At 36.0% G+C, this 24,627-nt stretch overlaps 1 protein-coding gene and 1 long non-coding RNA gene across 3 annotated transcripts in view; one reads left to right on the top strand and one right to left on the bottom strand.

Moving 5' to 3' along the window:
* The first annotated feature begins 669 nt into the window (after window positions 1-669).
* The window catches only part of LOC125505793, a 71,007-nt gene continuing 47,049 nt past the window's right edge, over window positions 670-24,627 (top strand). The window contains exons 1-2 of the long non-coding RNA XR_007282416.1: window positions 670-804; window positions 8,197-8,216. This is a non-coding gene — a long non-coding RNA (uncharacterized LOC125505793). The remainder of the gene's footprint in view (window positions 805-8,196; window positions 8,217-24,627) is intronic.
* LOC109533158 (terminal nucleotidyltransferase 5C) overlaps window positions 2,226-24,627 on the bottom strand; it is a 47,627-nt gene continuing 25,225 nt past the window's right edge. The window contains exons 1-7 of one of the 2 annotated variants that reach the window (XM_048670316.1): window positions 21,649-21,795; window positions 19,100-19,270; window positions 15,238-15,406; window positions 14,992-15,176; window positions 14,522-14,937; window positions 6,946-7,168; window positions 2,226-6,675 (exon numbers count right to left, since the gene is read on the bottom strand). In XM_048670316.1, coding sequence (XP_048526273.1) covers window positions 6,478-6,675; window positions 6,946-7,168; window positions 14,522-14,937; window positions 14,992-15,176; window positions 15,238-15,406; window positions 19,100-19,270; window positions 21,649-21,717 — 1,431 coding nt within the window. In that variant the 5' untranslated portion in view covers window positions 21,718-21,795 and the 3' untranslated portion in view covers window positions 2,226-6,477. Of the gene's footprint in view, window positions 6,676-6,945; window positions 7,169-14,521; window positions 14,938-14,991; window positions 15,177-15,237; window positions 15,407-19,099; window positions 19,271-21,648; window positions 21,796-24,627 lie in introns of those variants that run through there. The other variant, XM_019898410.2, reaches the window with a different exon arrangement.

The raw sequence follows: 24,627 nt of genomic DNA, 5'->3' as shown, positions 1-24,627 counted from the left end.
AATAGGCAATCGAATTCTGCCCAATTTTGCCCATTTAACGGATTCTCTATCTTTAAAAATGTAGAAGTTACCCATACAAAGATTCAGAAAATGGCCACCCTGTACATATGTTCTTACGATTTTTGGTTAAACACGTTCTGGCTTTGTGGCATAAAATATCCCCTCTGTGTATATCCCCCTTGTGTATGTTCTGTGCTTTGTGGTTGAAAATCGCTAACTATTATATCCATCTGACAAACATTTTCAATAAACATTTCTAATTGAGTTTCCAAATTTTCTAACGATGAAGCCATACTCAGCTAGAATACTTTTGAGTTAGTTTGTTTGTGTAGTAGTAAAAGTATAAGTAAAAGTTAATAACCTGAAAAGACTTAAATAATCCAACCCGACTCAAATCGAGGGGATCTACATGATGGGTATCTAAGGAAACAATTTTTACGAACTTAAAACGTTTTCCGCAGTTTGGCAACGCCGCGCAAAATTTAGCCTAAAAATCGTGATTTTCCTCAAACTTTGTGAGTGTTTTTCGGTTTCATTTATGGACCATCCAGGAATTTTTTCGCTGAAACTGCTTAAAGCGTATTTAAGATAAAACAAGAAAAAACTAAAAAGACACGGGTAAATAGCTTGACAGAAATGACAGGCAAAGAACAGAAATTTGACGTTAAAATTAGACGTTCGTCTGTTGTTGAGAATCTTTGAATTTAGGTCCAACGACTTATTTTACACCCCCGTTTAGTGCTTATTCGGGTTAGCGCGTTTTTTACTGGAATTATGGTGTTTTCTGACTGCATCTAGCAAGGAGTAAGTTAACTTTATTGTTGCATGCAATGCAGTTTTATTAGCTCAAACCTTAGTGGCTGTTATTATGAGCATACATTCATATATTATTAATTATTACTTAATTGTTCTTGCCATTTATTCATTCTAGCCCTTAGTTTATCTATCTTTCATATTATCATCCCATTTTCTTCCATTCAATCAATCTACAGGGTGACTTAATAATTGTCCAGTATTTTACAAGGCGGTTTTGCAGGTATTTTTACGATAAAAGGTCGCTTACTTCGGTACAAGTCAACAGCAAGTTTCAAGAGTAGAATAACAAAAACATTTTTTTCTTTGTACTTTGCCCAACAATATTTTTTTGCAAATAATCTTAGGTCAGATCGATTTCTTTTGAGCTGATAGCATTTTCATCATGTGTATATGGGACACCGTGTATAAGTTATTGGTAAATTAGTATTTAATAAGACGCTAATTACAAAATGGGTTTTTATGTGACTGTTATTGCTTCAAGTTGACATCGAAAAATTGAATCATACCGTCGCTGACGACCCAATTAAGTAAGTTAACGCTCGAAATAATGATATAAACTTTCTGTAAAATCATCGATTTAACGGCATAAAGAGCGTCAATTATTGCGCTTTAGTTGCGTTAATTGACCGATTACAATTAACGATCCAGCAGAGAAACATTCTTCACACAGGTGATTGAAGACATTTAGAAATAAGTGCATTCTTGTGCGAAATTAGCTTATCTAAATGGCATAAATTGCATTGAATCTGACGGTATGCAAGCGTTTTCTTAATAATTATTCGACCTTATGGATTGCGACATCGAAAAAAACCTAATAGACGCAAATGTGTGCAATGGCGTTTTTGAAGAAACGCAATATTCTTTTCGACAAAATGCAATAGAGTGCCAGAATTATATAACCGAAACTTGCACAGGAATTTGAAAGTATTCAGCCTACGCAACGAGTCTGTCGACAGGAATACGTATCTTTTTCGTGTTTGTTTAATATGATACTTTCGTCATATTTAATCAGAGAGGGTTTAAAAACAATGAAATAATACAGTTGTTCGTAAAAAGTGGGTCCCACTGTTTTATGTACTAACTTGCAATTCCTGCTGTTACTCACTTTTATCGTACTTATTTCAACATTGAGAGTAAGATTCGAGACAACATTCCTTTTGGCCCGTTGAATATGAAAGATTGAACTTTTATAGGAATTTCAATAAATCTTCTCAACCAATCTAATCAACCGTGTTTCAGGTGTTTTCTTTTTGGACAATATTTTATACCCAAGGAAAGAACTTTTAGGCAAAGCCCAGTTGCTCCGAAATCATAATCTTTGTTGTGGCCGAAATTTTAATTTTCTCTTCACTGGCCGTTCCTTTCTTCCGTTCAATTAGACTGGTAGGACTGGAATAAACAACAGCAACTATTACTGATATTTTTATTGATTTTTTTCAAGATTTTACATTTTTATTTAATTATACTCCGAGGCCGCAGTTGGGAACCATAAAAATATACAGAGCGAGCTCATTTATAAAATCCTCAATCAAAATAGATAGTTTATATCTCTGATTATTCTTAAAATATTTAATATTATTTAGATGTTTAAAATACCGGTGAATCGTCACTAACACATGAATATTTTTTAAAGTACATCTACGTTCCTATTTATAAATTTTAATTACAAATTCAATCTTATATAAGGTTTATTTTTACGATTTTAAGCTTTTTCTTATAATATCGTTTTTTAGAATCGGAAATTAGACATAGTTTGCCACTTTGCTTAATACTGAATAGCACAGGAGGTGGGTTGCACTAGAAATTACTCGACATACATATACAATGTTGAATGGGTTTTTGGCAACAAATTAATTTAATATAAATCAAGCTTGAATGGCACCGCATGTGTTCACAATCGCCTTTATTTGAGTCAAGAATATGCCAGTTTGTCTGTGACCTTTATATACATTAATCTAGCGGGTAAAAAATATCAGTGTTAATCTTACAGCTATTTGACTAAAATGAACGTATGGATCCACCGTATTTTCTTGGTAACTTTAATAATGAATAAAACATTAATATTGAAATTAATCAAGTAAAGTATATATATGTATATATTACTAGGGTGACATAGTAATAAGTGTGTCTGGTGACCAATCGATTTCTCTATGAATCGATGTCTTCGAATAGAATTCGTTATTCGCGTTCACCGCAATTACTGGCTAAGAACCCCAGCAATTTGTGGTAGTGAAATTAAATGCAATTTATTGAGGCCTTGTCTCCAATAAATATCATACAGGACACAATAAGAGAGACAATTACAACAACGAAACAATATATAATATTCTATTTCAATAATTATTTTTTGCTTATATTCTATAAATTTACGGCTACAACTACCTAAACTGAACCGAAAGTCAGTTGCAACAGTTTCAGAGAGTCTAACGTGTGCACAACAATCTACCACACAAATGCATTAGGTTCAATTCAATTGTTAAGTAAATAGTTGTGAAAATTTCATATATTTACAACTGCTCACTGAGATGTTGAAAGAGAGGATTAGTAATAGTTGCACAATTGCTGAATTATTTTGTTAATATTGCGGACTTAAATTTTCTTAGCCCGGGTATAATACAGGGTGTTTATTAATATTAGATAAAAACCCAAATAACACACTTAAAAATCTAGCTTGCAGATTTTTTGCTAACTTTGCAAAACACCCTGTCAGTGTTGCAGTAAGATCCTTGAAAGTGATAGCGTTTAATATGAGTAAAGATTGAGCGAAACAATAAGCCCAATAGGAATTTGGATCGTACATGCAAGTAGTGTTTGAGCGATCATAAATAATTAGTGATTCGTCGATTTTCGTTTTTTGGCTGTCAAAAGTGAGCAAAACTATAGTCGGCGCGTCAAACAGATGCTACATGAATTGGACGCGCCGAATATAGTTGATATTTAACGGAATGCTGTGCTTGTCTTTATGAAATTTTAGGCAATAAAGTGCCGGCTTTCAGTGCATTTTTTCAATTTGAGCCTGTGGATTTTCTCTCGATTACAGCAAGTTATTTTCTAAGGTGGTAAAATGCACACTTCTGGGCTTTGTTTATGAACCTTATTCAGCGTCTGTAGGGCCAAGTGCATTTTAGAGATGCTGAAAATTTCAAGTCTTTTGTTTTGCTTGGAAGGTGCGAATTTTTGAAGAAAAACGCAAACGAGTGAAAATAAATTTGAGGCTGATATTTATTGAGGTGGCAAAAATTCCGGCTTCTGGGAGATTTTTGTGAAACTTTCAGAATCTCTTGAGCCAGGTGTCTTCTAATGATGCTGAAAATGTCAAGTTGCTACTTGCTTTTGTTTGGAAAGTGCGAATTTTTAAAGGAGGCAAATGGGCAAAAACCAAGTTGGGACTGATGTTTGCAAAGTGGCAAAATTCAGGCTTTTGGCAGATTTTTGTGAAACTTCCGGAATCTTTTGGGTCAAGTATCTTCTAATGATGTTGAAAATTTCAAGTTGCTACTTGCTTTGGTTTGGAAAGTGCGAATTTTTAAAGGAGGGGACGCAAACGCGTAAAAACAAAATTGAGACTGATATCTACTAAGGTGGCAAAAATTCAGGCTTCTGTGCGATTTTTGTGAAACTTTCAGAATCTCGTGGAACGAGTGTCTTCTAATCATGCTGCAAATTTTACGTTGTGACTTGCTTTAGTTTGTAAGATACAAATTTTTCAAGAAAAGAACGCAAATGCGTACAAACAAAGTTGAGACTAGTATTTAGTAACGTGGAAAAATTCAGGCTTGCGGCCGATTTTTACGAAACTTTTAACATTTCGAGGGTGAAGTCTCTTCTAAGTAGAATTTCAATTTGCTAGTTGTTTTGGCTTGGAAGGTGCGAATTTTTAAAAGAGAGAACGCAAATGAGTAAAAACAAAGTTAAGACCGATAAATTCAGATTGTTCAAAGTGGGTCAATTTCTATGATTCTATATGGAATTAATCTAAGAAACTATTTTTTTTTTTTAATTTGGGGTCGACCAATTTCACAGAAAACTCCAAAATTGTCAATTTTTAATTTTTTTGTTGTGTGCTAATTTTATTGTTTGGTAAATGACTGGCAAAAAATCTAATTTCAATGTTGGTCTGAAAATTTTTCAGATGTTCATTGTGCTGAACTTTGCATGATAATTGATTAGAATGAATCGAAATTTTTGTTATACAATTGAGAAAAACACTATTTCTAGTACGGTGCCTGGTCATTTAATGTACATATTTTATTTTTTTTGTCTTTTTTGCAAATTTTTACTGCGCCTAACTGATGCAACTACAAATTATTGCGATTCTTAGCACAGAATTTTCTCTGAAACTCTCTTTAAACATTTTATCTAATTGAAACGCATTCTAAAAAACGTGCCCTATTTACTTGAGTGAAAAAATTCCTCTGCGCCACCCTGTATGTATAAAAATCCGCTTATGGGACAAACCGGTTACATTTTGAATCACCAAAGTGCTTGAAGAATGGGGAGGGAACTTTGCATTTATGGAGTCAATAACCTACAAAGAATATAAATCAGCCAAGATTTTCCATAGAAACATATAAAATAATCCACCCTGTAGCAATGTAGTTCAAAAAATTTAACCCAGAAGTGAGATTATTTAGATTCAGGGTAGTCAAACTTGTGCAACGAAAGCCAACATCGACTTAAGGATTCGCGCATCATTTTTTTAAGTTAAAGTTACTTGCACCGAAACGTTCAAGCAAGTGAAGAAACTTAGCTAATTAAAGGTGAGAACTATCGCTCCAAAGTTAGATTATAATCTCGATACACAACCAAAATAATATTTGTTTCACAGCCTTACAACAACCTAGAAAGTCGGGTCGCATTATTTTTTTCTTGAAATGCGTAGGGCTGTAACAATTGATTTTAGGTAGCGAACATTCATTGTCACAGTTTTTTAGGTAGGTAATTGATTGTTTTTTTTAATTAGATTTTTTGTGGAAATTATATGGCGCCGATGGCAAATCCTGTCGCAATTCTACGACAGCTTTTGAATGAATATGCCGTGCTCCTTACTGCAAAAGGAGCAGCGGATCAATGAAAAACTGCAGCAAATTGGGTATAAATGGCACGCCGACTGCCGATATAATTTCCTTGCAAAATTGCAATTGGAATGGCTAAAATGTAGTAGATTAAGTGTTTGAAACGAGTTGACTAAAACTACCGTAATGCTCTGCAACGCATTGAATTCAACCTCTCAGTCGCCCTATAGGAGGAATGTTTTACATTTTTTGGCGCGAGAGATTGGGCATAATATTTATGTTGTTGTCCAAATAATATCGAAGAAAAGCAAGTGAAAATGCACGTTTTCCCTCAAGACAAACACGCCCTGCTGCTGAGAGGCTTGAGATCATACTTGGACACAAAAATATATTTCCCTTGGAGAATCTTTTTTTTGTACTTTAAACTCGAATTATTTTCTCGAAGGAAAAGGCTTCTTGAAAATCGTGGACTCTCACAAAACAGCATACCTGGGGGTGATTTGGGCCCGAAATTTTTGATGAAATAAAATAACGTTGTGATTCATTACTCGCCCTTCTTCGACCTGCGAACACTAAACCAAAAAGGACGCTGATGATGAATACGTTCGAAAAACTACTCGAACGATTCCAAATGATCACGATCAGGTCACGTGCTGCAGCAAGTCATCCAGGTAGAGCCACATCCGCAGAACTGGCAAGGAGGCGTGGCTATCGTGATTGGAGCGTAAATGTAGCCATTGGCTATAACTAGAGGTGGGGCTTGAGCGGGTGCTGCATTGGGCGCAGTCAGCAGGTGCTGTTGTTGATGTTGCTGTTGCTGCTGCGACTGATCCTGATAGAGAACCTGCAAGTTGAAAACCGCAGCTTTGTTACTATGCTCAACCGGCGGGATTTTTTTTGCAATAAATCTTATCAGGAAAACCGAGCAACCGACAAGCAGAGAAATCTCCGGAGAGTTTATCAAAGTAAATTCAGAGGTCATTTTTATTATTATTGTCGAATCATCAAAGCCTAAAAATAAATATCCTGTCTCCAAATGCGGCTCATCATTTATCGTTAAAATTGAACGTAGAAATTAGGAGATAATTGCGTAATTGCGCTTCCGATTATTTACCTGCCAAGCTAGGCTCTTGATGAGTTGCAACGTTTGTCTACGCTCGTGACCCATTAAGCAAACGGTGCTTTGTGACACGACATCGTGCAGCAGAAGCAGGAATCGGTGTCTGGATGAGGACTCTTCATGTCCGCTGCCAAAGTGATTCCACAAATACGTTTCGAGTTTCGATCGTTGTTGAACTACGTCCGGGAAATCGATAAAGAAGCGAGAGCACATGTACCTGCAATGAAGAAATCAACGTTTTAGCTACGTACAAACTTTTTTTAAATTTTTATGGATGCCGTTTCTTGCCCAAAACGAAGCGGGAAATTTCACTAAGAAAAAGTGCTAGAAAAGGTATCATCTACAGCCTGGGTAACACTGTGTTGAGTTGATGCCGCGCTGTGAGTTGGTCTCATCGCGTCTCACTGCATCGCACCTGGAATTGCGCTTGTCAAAGAATAATTATTGAAACCAGAACTCTTTAATTAGTTGAAATTTCGTTGGTTTCTATCATCGCTCGGAAATTGAGCAACAGTTTAATTTTTAAGTGATTTCCCCGCAGTTTTTTGTTTAGTCAATATTTTTAGCAAAAGAAAATTAATTCGGTTTTTAATTTCAGTTTTGGCGTTGTGGATTAATCACTGCAATTGAGTGAAATCCAGACAAATATAAATGGGTCTAAATTTAAAATTAAATTAATGAACGATCGGCACTTGGAGCGTTTTCCGTTTAGTTGTTGTTGACTTTCGTTAAGTCTGAACGTGAAATTTTCCTTTGGAAATATTGCAATGCAAACAGGCACTTTCTACAAAAATGCCAACAATAAACAAACTGAAATCGAACCGCCAAGTAAAGCCTCAATCAACGAAATGACGAACAAGTAAATGATTAAATAATCATGTTTATTCTGTATTTCGATGTCTTTTTTTGTCAAAAAAGTGTATGAATGATGAGCAAACTGAAATTTGCTACTAACAAATATGGAATCATAGTGGCCCTTATAGCAAGTGCGATGGTTTGTGAAAGTATAGTAAACTTCTTGCGAATTAAAGGGTAGAAAATGGAGGATGGGGCGCCAGCTTGTAAAGAGCTGCTCCGAATGGTTTCTAATCTATAAATATTTTTGCTTGAACTGAGTTTAGTTTTCCGACAAGCAACTGAAGTTTTATGGATGATTTATTTATCTCTTTGATTTGATGATTTCAAATAAGTTTAGTTATGGACAGATTTTTTAGTTTACTAATCACATTTTCTTCTTTTTTCCAGGTGGCATTACACAGCTTTTGGTAAGTTTAGCATTACTTTGCCCCTGGTTGTCACGTAGTTGTAGATCTTTTAGTCCCATATTCATCAACTGACTCGTAGGGTCGATTTGGTATATGTTGAGCTATTGGCTCTTTCGTAGTTAATTTTTAAACCTTGCGGATATTTTGGGCGGCTTAGGATTTTTATATCATGCTCATCTGAAGCTTTTCACTAAAGAACCGCTTCAAATATGGAAATTCGGGTTTCAGTATTCAGTAAAAGAAGCATCAGCTTACGGATAGTGTGGATTTGGTTCCGATTAGACCATTGATTCCTTCACAAAAAATGTTTAAAGTTTGGGAATATTTGGGGCGGCTTTGTATTTTTACAACAATTTCATCTGAAGTTTGTCCCCAAAGAACCGTTTCAGATGTGCAAATATGGGTTCCGGTTTTATGTTTTTCGTTAAAAAAAGTCAAGAGTTTTAAATTTGCCTGTTTTTATTTGGAATTGCGAAAACGATTGAAACATGAGGCCGCATTTGCGTGAGTAAACAACAACAGTAGGTACAACGTGCGAGGATTTGTCCGAAAAAGTCACACGAAATTTGAATATCGGACATTTCAGTGCAAGTTTACGCCAAAATTTCTTTTAAACAATCTACATATTTCAAATTTCTACTGGCTTTACTTTGGAAGCTGGAATTTTTTTAATGAAGAGTATGCAGTTGCGTGAATGCGCTCATTTTCAAATCAACATTATCAAAGCGTGCAAAACTCAAGTTTTTTGAATCACACTGAATTTGTGAGCTTAATTCGTGAAATAGAAATACCTGGCTTATTTTTTCTTGAAAAAAATAAGCTGAAGCAATCGTAAGTCTTAATAAGTAATTGACAGTGCAAAAATGCGAATTAATCGTACGGTTTTTCGATTTAAAAATTGAAAGAATAAAACCTAAGTGTATTAAATAACGCTAGTGAATTGGCACCGTTTTTAACAGAAGAGTAACTAGTTATTGGAATTTACGTGACTAGCTTTTTACGGGCTTTTGACTTATGGTTTTCTTATCTCCGGATTAGGACAATTTTTGTGAGGGTTTCTTACACAATCGCAGCAATAAAAAAAAGAACGAACGTAGTAGAATTAGAAGGATGATTCAACTGATGGAAGAACCAAACAAAAGGCACTGAGGCGTGAAAAAGAAGAAAAAAAACATAGAAAAGATGTTAAAGAGCTGTAAAGTAATATTTGCAAAGATGGTAGTGGATTGCGTTCACGGGAAATAGAGATTTGGAGAATCTTTAATGAAACGCAGAATGTCGAAATTTTTCAAGTTCAAGAAGCTTTAACATTATATGCAAAGTTCTTATCGAAAGTGAAACCAATAATTTCAATACTAAAAAACGACATGAAAATGTTAATTCTAATCATGGTGATCATGGTCAGATGATACTGAACGATCCATTGCAAAAGATAATTTACAAAAAGAATGTGAAAATGTTTCTTTAAACAATGATGATATGAAACATGATAAGATAACAGCGCAAAAACCAATTCCAGTGATTTAATTGAATAAAAGCACAAAACGACAGCAATTTAGATAAGGAGAGAGCTGCAAGTGAACTGAGTTTAGAAGAATAGAAAAAAACTACCGAAGTGACTTACCAGGTGAAAGATATGAAAGCGATGGAAATGAGAAATGTGAGGAAAAAAGGTGTTTTGGGTAATCACATGAAAAATGGAAACTCAGCAAAAACCCACTAAGTAAAACTAACCACTGGGAATATAATGGTAATAAAAAGAAGAGAGAAAAGGGACCGAGCTGAAACGGCAATAGATTTACAGCAAAAATGCAGTAGATAAAAACATTGGCAATGTTTAAAAGGAAAAATATGCATTTGATTATTTCATAAAATTAAAGGCGAAGAAATATTATGCATTTTTCACAAATTGTGAAATCTGTGTTGGAAAGAAACACGACGACAGCTGACATAAAAAAAGGGGAGAAACAGAAAAGGCGACAGTGTAAGCAGAATAATTGAATCCAGCAGTTTTTTTTAATACAAAACAAAACCTAGATAATTTATTATTCAAATAAAACACTTCGAGAAGAAACACAGTTCTGTATTGAAAGAAAAATTTAAAGAAGATTTATAAATGTGCCGGCATATTATGTTTATGAAGCAAAAACTGCCAGGAAAAACACCAAAACCTTGGGAGGTCAATATTTACAACATTGTAATTTTAAAGATTTCTCTAAGCTTAATTTTGTTGGTTCGTTCCGCCCTGTATGCAAACTAAGCGATGCTACTAAAATCAATCTGAAGGCTCGATTGAATTTAAACTGGAACGTTCTGAGGAATTAACTATAATCAGTAAGACGCCTATTTAAGTTAGTGGGTTTTTTCGGTCAATAGATGGTGGCAAAAATGAAAAACTTTTTTTCCCACTATCTAATGACCGAAAAAACCCATAAACCTAAATAGGCGTCTTTTACTGATTATCATCACGGTCACTAATTAACCACAACATTAACTATTATAATTCAGGAAGAATATAAAATTTACAAAAACGTAAAATCTCCCAAGCCTCTATAAAAATAAGTTAAAAATGAAACAGCAATAAAACGTTTCTCCACTTACAAACATTAAAAAACAGGATGGAGCAAGATTAACGTGGATTTTATGATTCCCTTGAGCATGATTAGATTGGAGGAAAATACGCATCTTCTGAGTTCTAGTTCTTGATATAAGGATTAAGCAAATAATAGATAAATTATATTGGTATTGTTGGTTTTGAATAGAAAAAATAAGTTTACATTTTCCTCGTAATATATGGATTTGCAACTAATTTTGCATGCTTTTTTCGTTATCGTACTACTTGAAATGTGAAACTATCAATATTATATAAAAAATCAAAATTACGTCCGGAATAAGTGACGATTTAACTAGCGCATGTTGCTTTAGTTCATGGATTGATTTAAAAAAAACCCACTTTTTACTTTCGGTTTTTCATGTAACACAAATATTTCAAACTTTGAACTGTTTTTCATCTCCTGAAAAATGTACTTTTGTGGACTTTGCATCTGATGCTGAAGATACGGTTTTAGAAAGTTATATTCGCTGTGCATTAGTTATTACATATTAGTATCGGCTTGAAGTGAACTTTAATGGACAAAAAAGTTCCTGCATTACATGAATGTTGCCGCGAATAAAAAATCATCGTTTTCTCATATAGAATAAGGTGCTGTAAGTGGGCTGTTTCAAGAAGATCTCTGTACTGATGCTCATAAAAGAGGGTCAGGCTCAATTGCAGTTAGTCTCAGCTAAAAGAATTGTTGTTATTATCAAGAAATTATTTATATTCTCATAAAGGATTGGGGAACTTTGTGGTTTGTGGTTAGTTATCCATCGCCCTTGGCCTTTGAAAAATCGCGTTCCTTTCGTTTGCCCAACCTTTGCACAGCGAAAGGCAGCCCCCTGCAAAAAGCAATTGACATCAGTTCTGGGTCAATGAAATTCGCGTCGTTGATGCGATCATTCCAATCAAACGCGTGGTTTTTTCTTCTGCTTCATCCCAAATAGCCGCTGGCCAGTTTATGTAATAATTGACTTGCGAATGTCGATTAAAAGAGTGTGAAAGGCCAACGACGGTCAATTCTGCATCGGTTTTAATACACATTACAATGTATGCACAGTCGCGGTGTTAATAGATTAGATTTGTTTCAACTCGACCAATTAGGTTCAAACGGTAGGCTGGAAAATATCATTATGACCTCGAAGGCGAAGTAAGAAAGTATTAAATCCCAAGGAGATTGTTTGATCCACTTTAGCAAATTGCGTCATGAGACATCGTATCTTTTTATTACGCTTAGGTCATCTGAGACGAACCAGCTCGTGAAATGTGTACCATTGTGTATGACCAATTGCACTTTTCAGCCGTGGATTTGCTGGATTTGATGCAAATGACGAAGTTGAAATGTTAACTTGCCGTTTAATTTTTAAAGCTATTATGCAAAATGAATGTAAACTGGAAAGCAGAAATAAGACGGAAATCTTTTTCAAAAAGTCACAAACGAACCAACTTGTTCTGCCAAGAACAAGTTTTGTAAATCATACAGCGAAGGTTTAAAATGCAAATCTCTGAAAAAAAGGTGTGGTGGAGTCACATAAATTGCATAAGCCGTCGTTCCGACTATGCTCCTAATTATTCAAAGCCGGCATTCTTGGGCTGCATTCAATCTTTCTTTGATCAGGTTTTTGAAGTTCACTAGAAATAGGTATTGGTTCCACGCTTAGAGCGTCACGTAGTTGCTGAATATGGAATTTGTTGCGCAAAAACTATGAATGCGACAACACTTTGCAAAGAGTACAAAGATGTAAACAAATTATTAGTGATTCAATTTTCAATACCAAAACACTCACCTCTTGCCCAAATCGATTGAACTCGGTTGCTTCAACAACCTGAGCCTCAACATAGGAACAAATTTACATCCGTTTCATTCAAATCCGTCCGGTATTTTCCCGGTGGTTCGAAAAACATCATTTTTGAAGAACTTTTGACCATCAAAAGCACATGAGCCAGACATTTTTAGGTTAGATTTCTTTTCAAATTTTCTTTGCTTTTACTGGAAAAATCCCAAACTCGCAAATTAGACAATAGATGTAGGTACTATACTGGCAATATCGCCACAAATCATTGCTATGCTCTTTTTTCATTTCTCGCAGTCATTTTTATATTAGCTGATTTTTTTATTGAATGATTTTTTTGAGATTTTCCTGTGCCAGTTGAAAATATGCCGGAATATAGCAATAAACTTATCCCCTTGTTCATTTGCTTCACTCTCCGCAACCTTCACTTTCGGAAATATGATGGTTGTTCATATTTTTCGTCGTTTTTTCCCAGATTCTCCCAAATTGCTTGCAATTTTTTACTTACTAACCCAAACTAACAGTACCATTAGCTTTAATCCTTGTGTCTCTGAGTCTCAAGAGCAAATCAAGCAAGAATAAAATAAATATTTTCTTCAAGAACTTTGCATGCACCCGATCCCAAATCCTTCCGATCCGTCTCCTCCTGCCAGTTTGGTTCTGGAACCTTGTTTAAATCATTCTATGTAACCTGAACTGCCTGAACTAGCAGTCAACAATTTATAACCCCATCAATTTGGTTACTTCTTAAAAATTGTTCAGAGTTCAAAGAAAGACAAATGAGGCACTTATCCTTGCTTCTAATGGTAGTGGGCCGATTTTCACATATATTTTGCATTATGAAGTTGAAACCATTTTTTGAAATTGTGCCTATTATGTGACAAAAAAAACTATTTGTTATGCCTTTTGCCATGCTTTTGTGCAGTGCGTCCTCGCATCGTGTAACAAATAATCACAAAAATGGTCGTAATGCGGAACGAAATACAACGTTTTCCAATCCTTTATGAGAATATTCGCACACTAACTGTGCGATTTTTGTTAAACTTCCAGAATCTCTTGGGTCAAGTGTCTTCTAATTATGGTAAAAATGTCAAGTTGTCACTTGCTATAGTTTGGACCATGCGAGTTTTTAAAGAAGAGAACGCAAATGGGCAGAAACGAAGTTGAAACTGATGTTTACTAAGGTGGCCAAGTTGAGGCTTCTGTGCGATGATTTTTGTGACACTTCTAAAATATCTTGGTTCAAGTGTCTTCTAATGATGCTGAAAATTTCAAGTTGCTACTTGCTTTTGGTTAGAAATTTCGAATTTTTAAAGGAGGGAACACAAATGAGCAAAAACCAAGTCGAGACTGATGTTTACAAAGGTGGCAAAATTCAGAATTCTGGAAGATTTTTGTCAAACATCGAGAATCGCTTGGGTCAAGTCTTTTCTAGTGATGCTAAAAATGTCAAGTTGCTACTTGCTTTTGTTTGAAAAGTGCGAATTTTTAGAACAGGTAACGCAAATGGGCAAAAACCAAGTTGACACTGATGTTCACCAAGGTGGCAAAATTTAGGCTTCTGGGCGATTTTGACCAGTTTTTGAAAGTGTGCCTTTTATGTGACAAAAAAAATATTTTTTATGCTCATAGCCACGCTTCTGTGCGGTGCGTCCTCGCGTCGGGTAACAAACGCTCACAAAATGGTCCTAATCCGGAGAGAAACACAGCAATTTCCAATCCTTTATGAGAATGCTCCCAAACTAACGTGTGCAAACCTGGAGTAAAGCGGCCGCCGGTCATAAATAATCTCTTGATAATAACAATTCTTTTATCTCGGACTAACCGCAATTCAGTAAGTCTGACCCAAGATTAGCTCTAAGATCACTTAAAAGGTGATAACGAATTACGTATACAATCGTCGCAAATACACTCACCTCTCCAATGACTTTATATAATCGGGACGAGCTGGCCGGTAGTTCTTGACCAATAAAGTGCAGTATTTCAGTAGGCCGCCCCCTCGAATCTCCTCTGGTCGCCTGGTGGAAATTAGGCGCTTCTGTAGATGGTGTATCGCCTCGCGAAAGTCCCCGAACACCGATTCGCCCACTACAGTAGGGTAGAAGTTCTCGCTGATTGGTGGCGCTCGGGAAACATGCGCTGTTTCGTCATCGGCAGGAGCCGCACAACGGTAGAATAGGAGCAAAGAGTCCAGGACAATTTGGAACGAATCCACGCTGAACTCGAATTGTCGGCGCATTCGATCAACGAATTTTAGCTCGACGCCTCTACCACGCTGACAGCCCAAGGAGATTAGGGACCAACGGTCACCTGAGTCTGAGGGGTTGTTCACCTGGAAAAACACAGTTGCAAACCACCAAGAGCTGGCTGGAGGAGAATCGCTCACCTTGACCATTTTACTGACATACGCCTCCTTCAGGCTACATGTGGATATTCGCTTCCGACTTACTCCATCCGGTAGCATATCGTACAGGGAGCTGAGCACAGCAGCTTTGACTTTGTCGAAGTTTCTAGGTGAGCTCAGCTCCACTCCAAATATGAGATCCACGTCATTGTACGGCTGGTCTTGGCCTAGATGGGCATGGATTCGGGTACTAAGATTGAATAGCTCGGCAATTTGCGGAAGACTTACCAGCTGCCAGAACATGAGAGGCTGCTCCTCCATTTAGGCGAATATCGCGCACTTGCATGCCAGCACCTCCAGCACTCGGATCGCCTTCCAGTTTGGCGCGCACGATTTCCACCAGATCTCTTAGTCGGATTTCCAGTGTTGGAAAGTTGCCTCTGCCTACGATGCTCACCTGGAGCAAAATCGAACAACATGAAAAAATGTCCCAAGATCCAGTATTTGTTGTTTTTTTGATATGATTTGAAGTGATAATGAATTAAAATTCAAATCCGAAAAATCACTTTTTTCTAAATATTTCAAAAATTAAAAGAAAAACTTGGTTTTTGAGAACGCCATGTATATGGCCCCCTGATTTCGCAACTTGTTCCTAATTGATCCGGCTTCGTATTGTTTACGGTTTTGGTTTCATCTTGGCCACCCTGTATATATTTTCAGAATCAGAGGAAAAGGGGGCTTTTATACTGCATTTCGCCGTATGACGTGGCGCAGAAACTTGACAATTTTGTTTTCGAAAGATAATCACATCACTTAATTTTCAAAATAAAGTAGCGATTAACTACTTAAATTCCACTTGAAATTATCATTTTTAAGTACCCATCCGCACTTAGTGGAAAATCCTTGATGACGCCGCTAAGTACACAAAAGAATAAAGATCGGAATAAGCCGTCAATTGATTAAAGAAATTTGGAAGAGGACAACGAAGTAAATTAACAATCCATATGTATGATAAGGACTATAAAATAGAGGTGAACAATGTAAACAAAAAACAACAACAAAACTGGTCAAGACAGAAATAATATTAGAACAAAAAATTCCAGTGAATATTTCGAAATATAAATTAGGTGAACCCTAAAAAAATGAATTAAAATATTCCATATAACTTTATCAAAGAAGGTTGCATAGGGACAAAGCATGTTTCGTTTCCAACTTTATTTTCTCAGCTCAAGTACATCGCACAAAATGAGCTAAACTAATGCCAAGCTGTTTGATATCGGTATAGAGATCAAAATTATCTATTTTTTTCATTTTCTAATTGGAAATTTCTGAAAATAAGCTTGGCTTCTAATTATATGCAATAAAAATCAGTGCGAATGTGGCAATAACAAAAAATGCAACTCTGCTGATTTATGACTTAAACAGAAAGCTGAGATAAAAGTTGTTTGCTGTCATACTTACGTACATAAAACGAAACAGAAAGGACAAGGAAAATAAATGGATCAACAGGCAACTGCAAATTGAAAAATTCCTGAAAAACCAGAAAAATTGCTAATCGCGTTTCGAGAAACGATTTCCTTTAAAAAAAGCTGCAAAGTGCAGAATTTATGAAACACGCCACCTGGTAAAAGAAAATTGAAAAATTGCTGATCGTAGTGAAAATTGCGTCCAAGAGAAAGTGATATTTTCTATATCAATGGTGCAATTAGAAATTTTGTTACAATAATTTGGCTTTTCGAGTCACGATCTCCTTTAGAACAGTTTGCAAAAATCGCAACTGGGAAATCCAAACTCAAAAATTTCTGGAAAATCAGTGCAAACGTCGATGGCAATGAAACTTTTGACCTAGACAGAATGAAGTTTTATCTGTCCAATGGCGTAAATAGATACTTAGTCGCAGTTCTGGTGTTTAAGTTACACTGTTTTATAGAACAGCTAAGTTAGACACCAACAGGCAAATGCAAATTAAAAAATTCCTGGAAAATCAGAAAAATTGTTGATCGTAGTGACGTAGTGGAATTCAGTGGTGCAAATTGAAACTTGGTCGCGGTTCTGCCTTTGAGAAACGATTTTACCTAAAAAAAGGCTGCCAAGTACAGCATTTATAAAACACGCCACCTGGTAAAAACAAATTCAAAAATTCCTAAAAATTGAGAAAAATTGGTGATCGTAGTGAAACTTGCATCAAAGAGAGAGTGAAGGTTTCTCTATTCAACAGCGCAAACTGATACTTGGTCACCCTTCTGGCTTTTGAGCAACGATTTTCGCTAGAAAACGCTGCAAAGTGCGCATTTTATGAGAAACACCAACTGGTAAAAGCCAATTCAAAAATTCTTGAAAAATCAAGATTTTCGCTCAAGAGAGTGTGAAATTTCTCTATTCAACGGTTCAAGTAAATTATCGGTCGCAGTTTTGTCTTTCGAGAAAAGATTTTCCTTCGAGGAAACATCGACTGGTGTTTTGAAAGCAAATTCAAAAATTCCTTAAAAATCAGCACAGTCACCAGTGACCGTGAACAGTGCAAATGCATATTTTTTTTTAAATTTGATTTTAGAGTTACACTCTCTCTTAAAGCAGGCTAAAAAACACGTTTAGAACACCGACAGGCAAATAGAATAGAAAGCACCAGGGTGAACTATTTTGCAAAGACAATACGAGATAAAAGATAATATCGAAGAATTGAAGCAGGGAAACATGGAAATACTACTGAATATTTAAAATCAACCTGAACGTGAACTTGTATAATTTAATTTAATTTATTTTGATTATCTGAAAACAACGTGCAAATATTATGTAGTGTGTAAAGATAAAGATGACAATTATTCCCACTAAATCCTTCATTTTTAATTTCCTATCCAAAGGTGGCGATTGCTTCGAGGAAAACCCAAGTGCTTGTGGTTACACAAAGCTGGTAAATTTTTCCACTAAACCAATTTGCCATTTTCGAGGCAAACGGTGAATTTATTCAAGTCGTCCTTTATAAGAAAAATCCAAATATTATTGGTAATTTCCACTTTATATTAATATTTTCAAAGGGTTTCTTGCTTCTCATTTTTTTTCTTCTGCTCTCTGCTGCCTTGTTTTATCAATGGATAAGTTCCGAATTTCTGCAGTTTATTTTATTTAGTATATCAGATTTCTTACTTTCTGATTTCATTTTTAGGTCAATGTAGCCCGCTAATCTCGTTTTTGAACAGATTTCGAAAAAAATCTTCTAAATATTTCGAATCTAATTAAAGAAATATAATCCTGACTTTTTCGCTTTTTCGCCTCTACTTTCAAGTTGCTAAATTATCGAGTGTTTCGATTATTGTTGTTTATTGATTTATTCTAAAATTGGGCATTTAAACAACCCTTTTATCATAAAACAATCGGAAACTAACTACAAAAGATGTAAACTGTTGTTCGTGCTTAAAATCATTAAATATTCGTCAAAAATACTATATTTAAACTCGACTATAAATTAAATTCTAAAATTGGCGACTCAAAACGGCTTCTCGATAAAAAATTCAAGTCATTTCCAATAAATTAAACGCATCGAGCCTCAGAACTGAAACATTGATCCTTATAGGCAGCAGAAGAAAAATGGCCAGAGGGTGGAAAGCGGAACTTATCCCAGAATGGGAAGATCAGCAAAAGCTGTTATTTGAAATTGTATTTTTTTTTCGATAAGCCGCAAGTACTATTGAATTCAGTGGAACTATGCCAAAAGACAAATATTTCGAGATGAGAAATAAATAAATCAACTCATTTGAAATGGCTGTTCAAAAAAAACATTTTTGGCCTTTACATGCAAGAGCGGAACCCAGATCAAATTATTTTTTTTCATAAACAAATTACTTACTACTCGAAGGAATATAGAACACTTACTAAAAACACCCAAACCCACCACCCCAAAAAAAATTGTGCTTAATGTGCTAAACACATTTTAAGAGAAAACAAGCCACAAAAAGTGACAGTTTGAATGAGCTGTGACGTTCATGTACGTCATTCTTCTATGACATATTTCCGTGATATTGACGTGGCAAAATTGGTAACTATCGCGTCTTTTTCACGTGAAATAGCCTTCTATCCTTTAGCTCATCAAGAACTCAAATATCAGCTGCTTTCTGCGCCGTAGGAAAAACATTGAATAACAGAATACACTTACTGTTTCTCCCATGACATCATTCAGTCTGCAAATCTGCTCATATGATAACACGGCCAATCTGGCTTGCATGTCTTCATTGAAGCTGTTCTCCTTGACTTGAGTGCAACTGGTGTATCCGTGCGACACACCCAATCCCACATCTTCGTCGTCCGTATCCTGGCCTATATCGCACTGCAACAAACAAAGAAACTTGTGATAATACTAGAAGAAAAAACATGAAATCAAATAACGGTATTGATAATTTTATTCATTAGAATCAGAAAAAAAACCAGTGGAAAAACAGGAAAGCATTGACATTTGCCTGATAAACATATTGGCTTTAATAATTAATAATAAGCATACGTCCAATTAGGCGTGGTGATTGGTGGTTCGATTGCGCTTGTTATCTCTAGACGATTGTTATTTGAACAGAATCGAATAGGATTAAAAACCGCTTTTTTAGGGTCCCGTTGTTTAAACAAATGAATTTCCTACAGTATAAATAATTATACTGTAGGAAATTAATAATATGTATCAACGCCCATCGAAGATTTAGCAAGCAGGTAACTATGGCAGCAGGGAATATCAACAAGACGTGGGGACCTAAAGAAAGAGGTAACCATAGTAACGCGGAGAATACCAACAAGATATAAAGACGCAAACTTTGGTAAATACATGTTTTCCAGTTTAAAACAAGTTTATTTCGCGAAAAAACGTTCGTATACTTATACAGGGTGAGTTCTTTTCGATGACTAGTACAGGGATCTTCGGAACTAGAGCAATTACGAAGAAGGTCAAGTGGACAAAGAATTGTAGTTTTGAATGCTCTACCCATAACCAATTTTATTTTTAGAAAATTTTGCAGCTGTCAAGATATATTTGGAAAAAAAGTATTTATGGTAAATTTTTAAATTACTCCTAGTTCCGTTGGTATTAATATGACACGAAGACATTAAATAGAAAACTGTAGTATAGGAAATTGAATTCCAACCAAAATGGCATAAGACACTTCTCCAAAATAACTGTAATTTTTGACATGTGATACAAATTTGAATTTCTTTAAATAGCAACCATGCTTGATTATTGCTTTACCGAATAGAGCATTTTATTACGATTTCTGTGATACCTATATCACATCGTTAGGTTTTTTTCGAAAATAAAGTATCTGCGGACAATTTATACTTTTTCAATTTAGTTGATCGAAGTTAGTCATGGAAAATAGTATAAGACATACAGCATCGTTTCCATAGCAACAAATAATAACAGCATGCTTCAGTATTTATTTTGACAACTACATACGTTAACGGCCGCTCATTTAAAGTGTTTATTATAAAAATCAAATCATACCAATAATAATTAAAATTTAACTCTAGAAACTCTAATTTTTATTGTAAAACATTTTCAAAAAGTCCATCATTATTATCAATGTAAACATTGTAACGCTTTAAAACTGAATAAGTTGATTTCTTGCGCACCGACCATCAATATTTTCAAATTCTCTAATACCAGCTTCTTTAAGTGCATTTAAATTGGAATATTTGTTTTTGTAAACTGTGGTTTTTACGGCTCCCCACAAAAATAAATCCAAAGGTGAAACTTTGAAGTCCTTGGAAGAAGAAAATCCAAAGGTGAAAATTTCTTCAAAATTTCAAAATTCTAAAAACAAGTAAAAAAAGTCATCGACATTTTCCCAGCAACAAAACTGAGTTACGGCGCAGGTGCCTTGGGTTGGCGCACCCAGCCATCTGCGTAGCATTGCGCCAACTCAGGCCTAACTTGAATGTCAAAAATGGAAAGAAGTTGTTATTATTTCTTGCTATCGAAACAACAGTTCTTTGTCCATTTAACCTTGTTCGTAACTGCTATAGTTTCGCAGATCCATGTACTGGTCATCGAAAAAAACTCACTCTGTACGAGGTTAACGAAAAACGAGAAGAGATTAGCGGAACTTGCGGCATTGGTTAAACAAACCCCTCATGGTGATTTTTGGAGGTTTCACCAGCCAAACGCAAAGGTATGTAGATGGTTCTGGTGTTGTTTGCTGGGGACACGCCTAAAAGCTTGTACTTTCAAAGCACGTTCAAATTTTATGCAATCTGACCGGTTTGGCCAACACCTGCATGAGGGTGTCCCATTAATAACACGCACACGCTTGTGTGGGATGTTAATCGAGATGTTACGGGCTTCCAAATTAACGAACACTTTCATGCAGAAAACCCAGCTAGATGATATTTGGGAGCGGGAAGTCGATCGTTATTCGCGTCCAACATGAACCATGCCGTGCAAGAAAATGCATCTTAAGTACAGTGGAATGAGCCGGTTCACGCCTCAATTGTTTTTCTTCGGCTAGTCACGCTCCATCTTGACCTGCCTTAAGTTGTCGTGCTTCACCGGTCATACAACGACAAGTTTACATAAGAGACGGTTGTTTGAGTATCGAACAGCTGTCGGTATTATTATTTCCAGTAAATCACTTGGCTTGGCTGCGAGCTTTCAATAATACTTCCGTCTATCTATTGGTTTAGAGGCTGCAATTCTGCAGGCCGGCGAGATAATCCGTGAGTAATTACCTCTTGATCCAGGCTAAAATAATTCAACGCAAGATGTTGGAGCAGTTGATGCACCATTTGGTCGCGCATTGAGTACACTTAAACTACGCGAAAAGCTTTTTCTGGAAGCCGGAGGAGGCGAGCCTGTTACAGGCAGTAGAACGGAACCAACTGCTCTAAATGACAAAAGATTTGCTAATATAATCGTTATCTTATCTTTGCGCGAAATTATGCAAAATCGTGTACCACCAGCTGTTTCTGGAAACCATCAATCAATTAAAGTATTGTCTTATTAAGTAAGTGTGTTCTCAAGGCAAAAGCGATTATTCCTAAATAAAAATTCAATTTTTTCGGGTGCCGCCCCCGCAACACATTTCCGCCTGCATCGTGCAACAAGGAACGTCTTGCACGGCGTCGGGTCCTGAACGTTGCCTGGATACCCACCAGTCCGGTGACGTCATGGCCCTTTGTCGGGGGCGGCATGAATGAATCTCACGTGGGCGGACCCTGTTGCCACCTCCTACCATTTACGTCAATCTTCCATGTTTCCATTAATGCGGTTAAGTGGATGTTAATTAAACGCACACAACAGACATGGAGGATGAGGAGTTGGAAATATCGGAACTATTATTTCTGAGCTGTTGATATCAAAACAGGAGCAAATCCGAGCAGACACTCGGCGTGGAAATTGAGACCAACATTTCGGTCTCAACCACCATCATCAACGTCATTTTTTAAAGCCAATTATTTTTATTAGCCAAGTCGAATATCAATTTTCCATCTGAATTGTAGAATGTACAGGGTCCCATTTCATCCACTTTTATGGGGAATGTCGCGTGACTTTTTTTGTGCAGAAAAAGTTTCCTAACCCGATGCAAGCCATGCATTGATTGACAGTTTTTGTAATGTTTTACAGAATGTTCGAGGTTTTTCTAAACCGCTTGGCCTTTGCTTTTTTTCACTGGAATGTTTTGCTGAACTTTTTGTTTCGTAGTAACTGCCCGGAATATAGAGTTTCTCTCTAAGTTTTACAGGTCAGAATGACTTTTTTGATTCAAATCTTCTATTTTATTGCGAATATTTCTAATTTTACCAACTACGACTTGATTTCTTTTACGTAACTGCGCAGTCCTTTTACATTTATACTAATTCAGTCTGTTTCTTTTTTCAAAGCACCAGCAGCCCCACAAACCGGGTGACTGTTCACAATTGATAAAACGTGAGCAAATATTTACACGTGCATCACCTCGTTGCAAAACCGTAAATGTGTTTTTATAATTTTCTAATAAACAAATTGAACCGCATGTAAAAACACCCAATTGATGATGGTTCTGGAAAACGAAACGTCAAAGACTGAAATTTGCTATAAGAAAGTGGGGTCGTTTTACGATCTAGCTCCATGGATAAAAAATCCAGGCAAACCAACTGGCAACACTGTGCTGGAGCCCGCCAACGCAATTCCGGAACTACCGAATTATATTATGTCCCTATTGATTTACGTATTTAGCTTGACGAAAAAGCTGACTGGAGCAAACAAGTATTTTCGAATGGAAGCTATCGAGTTTATGGGAAAAACCGTTGTCCCTTAAATCGCAGCCAAGCTAATAAAACCATTGACGTAAATAGCGATCTGACGTAGTAACTGGAATGCGGCAACAAGTATGGCGGACCTCCAATTTATTTCTGAATGGAAACAGAATTTTCGGGGCGCTCAATGACGTCATTACGAACCGGGAGAACAGGGGGGGTGGTGAGAAATGGGAAAAGTTTGCGCCCCCCCCCTGAAAAAACGGGACCGAGCAGGGAAACTAAAACTGGAAATTCACTGCTCTTTATTGTGGAAACCTAAGCAGGGATTAATTTTCCACTTAAAACGACGCCATTCTTTAATCTGCAGCGAGCCGATCGAAAGGAAAACAGATTAGATGTTGTCCTAGGGAGTACGTACAGGGTTTCATGGAAACATTGTACAATAACTAGGCCTAGGTAACACTGTGTTGAGTTGCGCTATTGAGTTGTTGCCGCTCTCTGAGTTAACGAGTTATAACTCATCGGTTAATGACTTATAAAGTCATTTATTAAAGCTTTACGAGACCCGCGTGGAATCAATTTCAGATCTAAAAAACGGTCATTAGCATTTTTTCTGCGTAACGTTTTACTACTTTGTTCAAACAACCAAAAAAGTGTCATCTAGATTTTCCCAGCAACAGAACTGAGTCCAAAGAAAAATTGATCTCTTAATTTTTTTGCATAAAAGATTCAGTTTGCCAGTATTTAACAGTAAAACGTTAGGAAAAACGCGATTTTGCTGTTTAGAGACAGTGTTGACCTAAAGTGAAGAAACCAGTTTCCAAGAGTTTTCCAAATAAAAGATTATAAATTTTCGCTTTYTCAGTTCGGGGAAAATATTTTKGGAAAAATACCMWGAAATAATTATTAGGGTTTTGTCCATAATTCTAAGMTKSWMAAAGKWTTTTAAKYGAAAACKMAAAAAWAAYRYKATTTTCTGCGTAGAAWGAWTTKCYTMATWTCTGAMRMTAARGRTMWWWYSRGMMWRACWTGAMAGAWTTAAWKWWRCTWKAAAAYTYSYCWSAKYSATKAGKTTGCRGMGAAYTTTMRAAWCGTTTCTTCTAMMCWTTTSMKCTGGTCGWWTTTKCAMSAWAAYCMAATARTTWYWTTCGGTWWWWWACCGAAWRWAAYTAKTTGRTTWTSKTGMAAAWWCGACCAGMKSAAAWGKKTWGAAGAAACGATTYKAAARTTCKCYGCMAACTMATSRMTSWGRSRARTTTTMWAGYWWMWTTAAWTYTGTCAWGTYWKKCYSRWWWKAYCYTTAKYKTCWGAAATKARGMAAWTCWTTCTACGCAGAAAATMRYRTTWTTTTTKMGTTTTMSATTAAAAWMCTKWYWGCAKCTTAGAATTATGGACAAAACCCTAATAATTATTTCWKGGTATTTTTCCMAAAATATTTTCCCCGAACTGARAAAGCGAAAATTTATAATC

The sequence above is a fragment of the Dendroctonus ponderosae genome, unplaced genomic scaffold, assembly GCF_020466585.1.
Source record: "Dendroctonus ponderosae isolate FM_Combo_2020 unplaced genomic scaffold, Dpon_F_20191213v2 Dpon_F_20191213_1, whole genome shotgun sequence".
Lineage (NCBI taxonomy): Eukaryota > Metazoa > Arthropoda > Insecta > Coleoptera > Curculionidae > Dendroctonus > Dendroctonus ponderosae.
The sequence above is the reverse complement of the archived record's forward strand: the minus strand, read 5'-3'. Positions and strand labels throughout refer to the sequence as shown.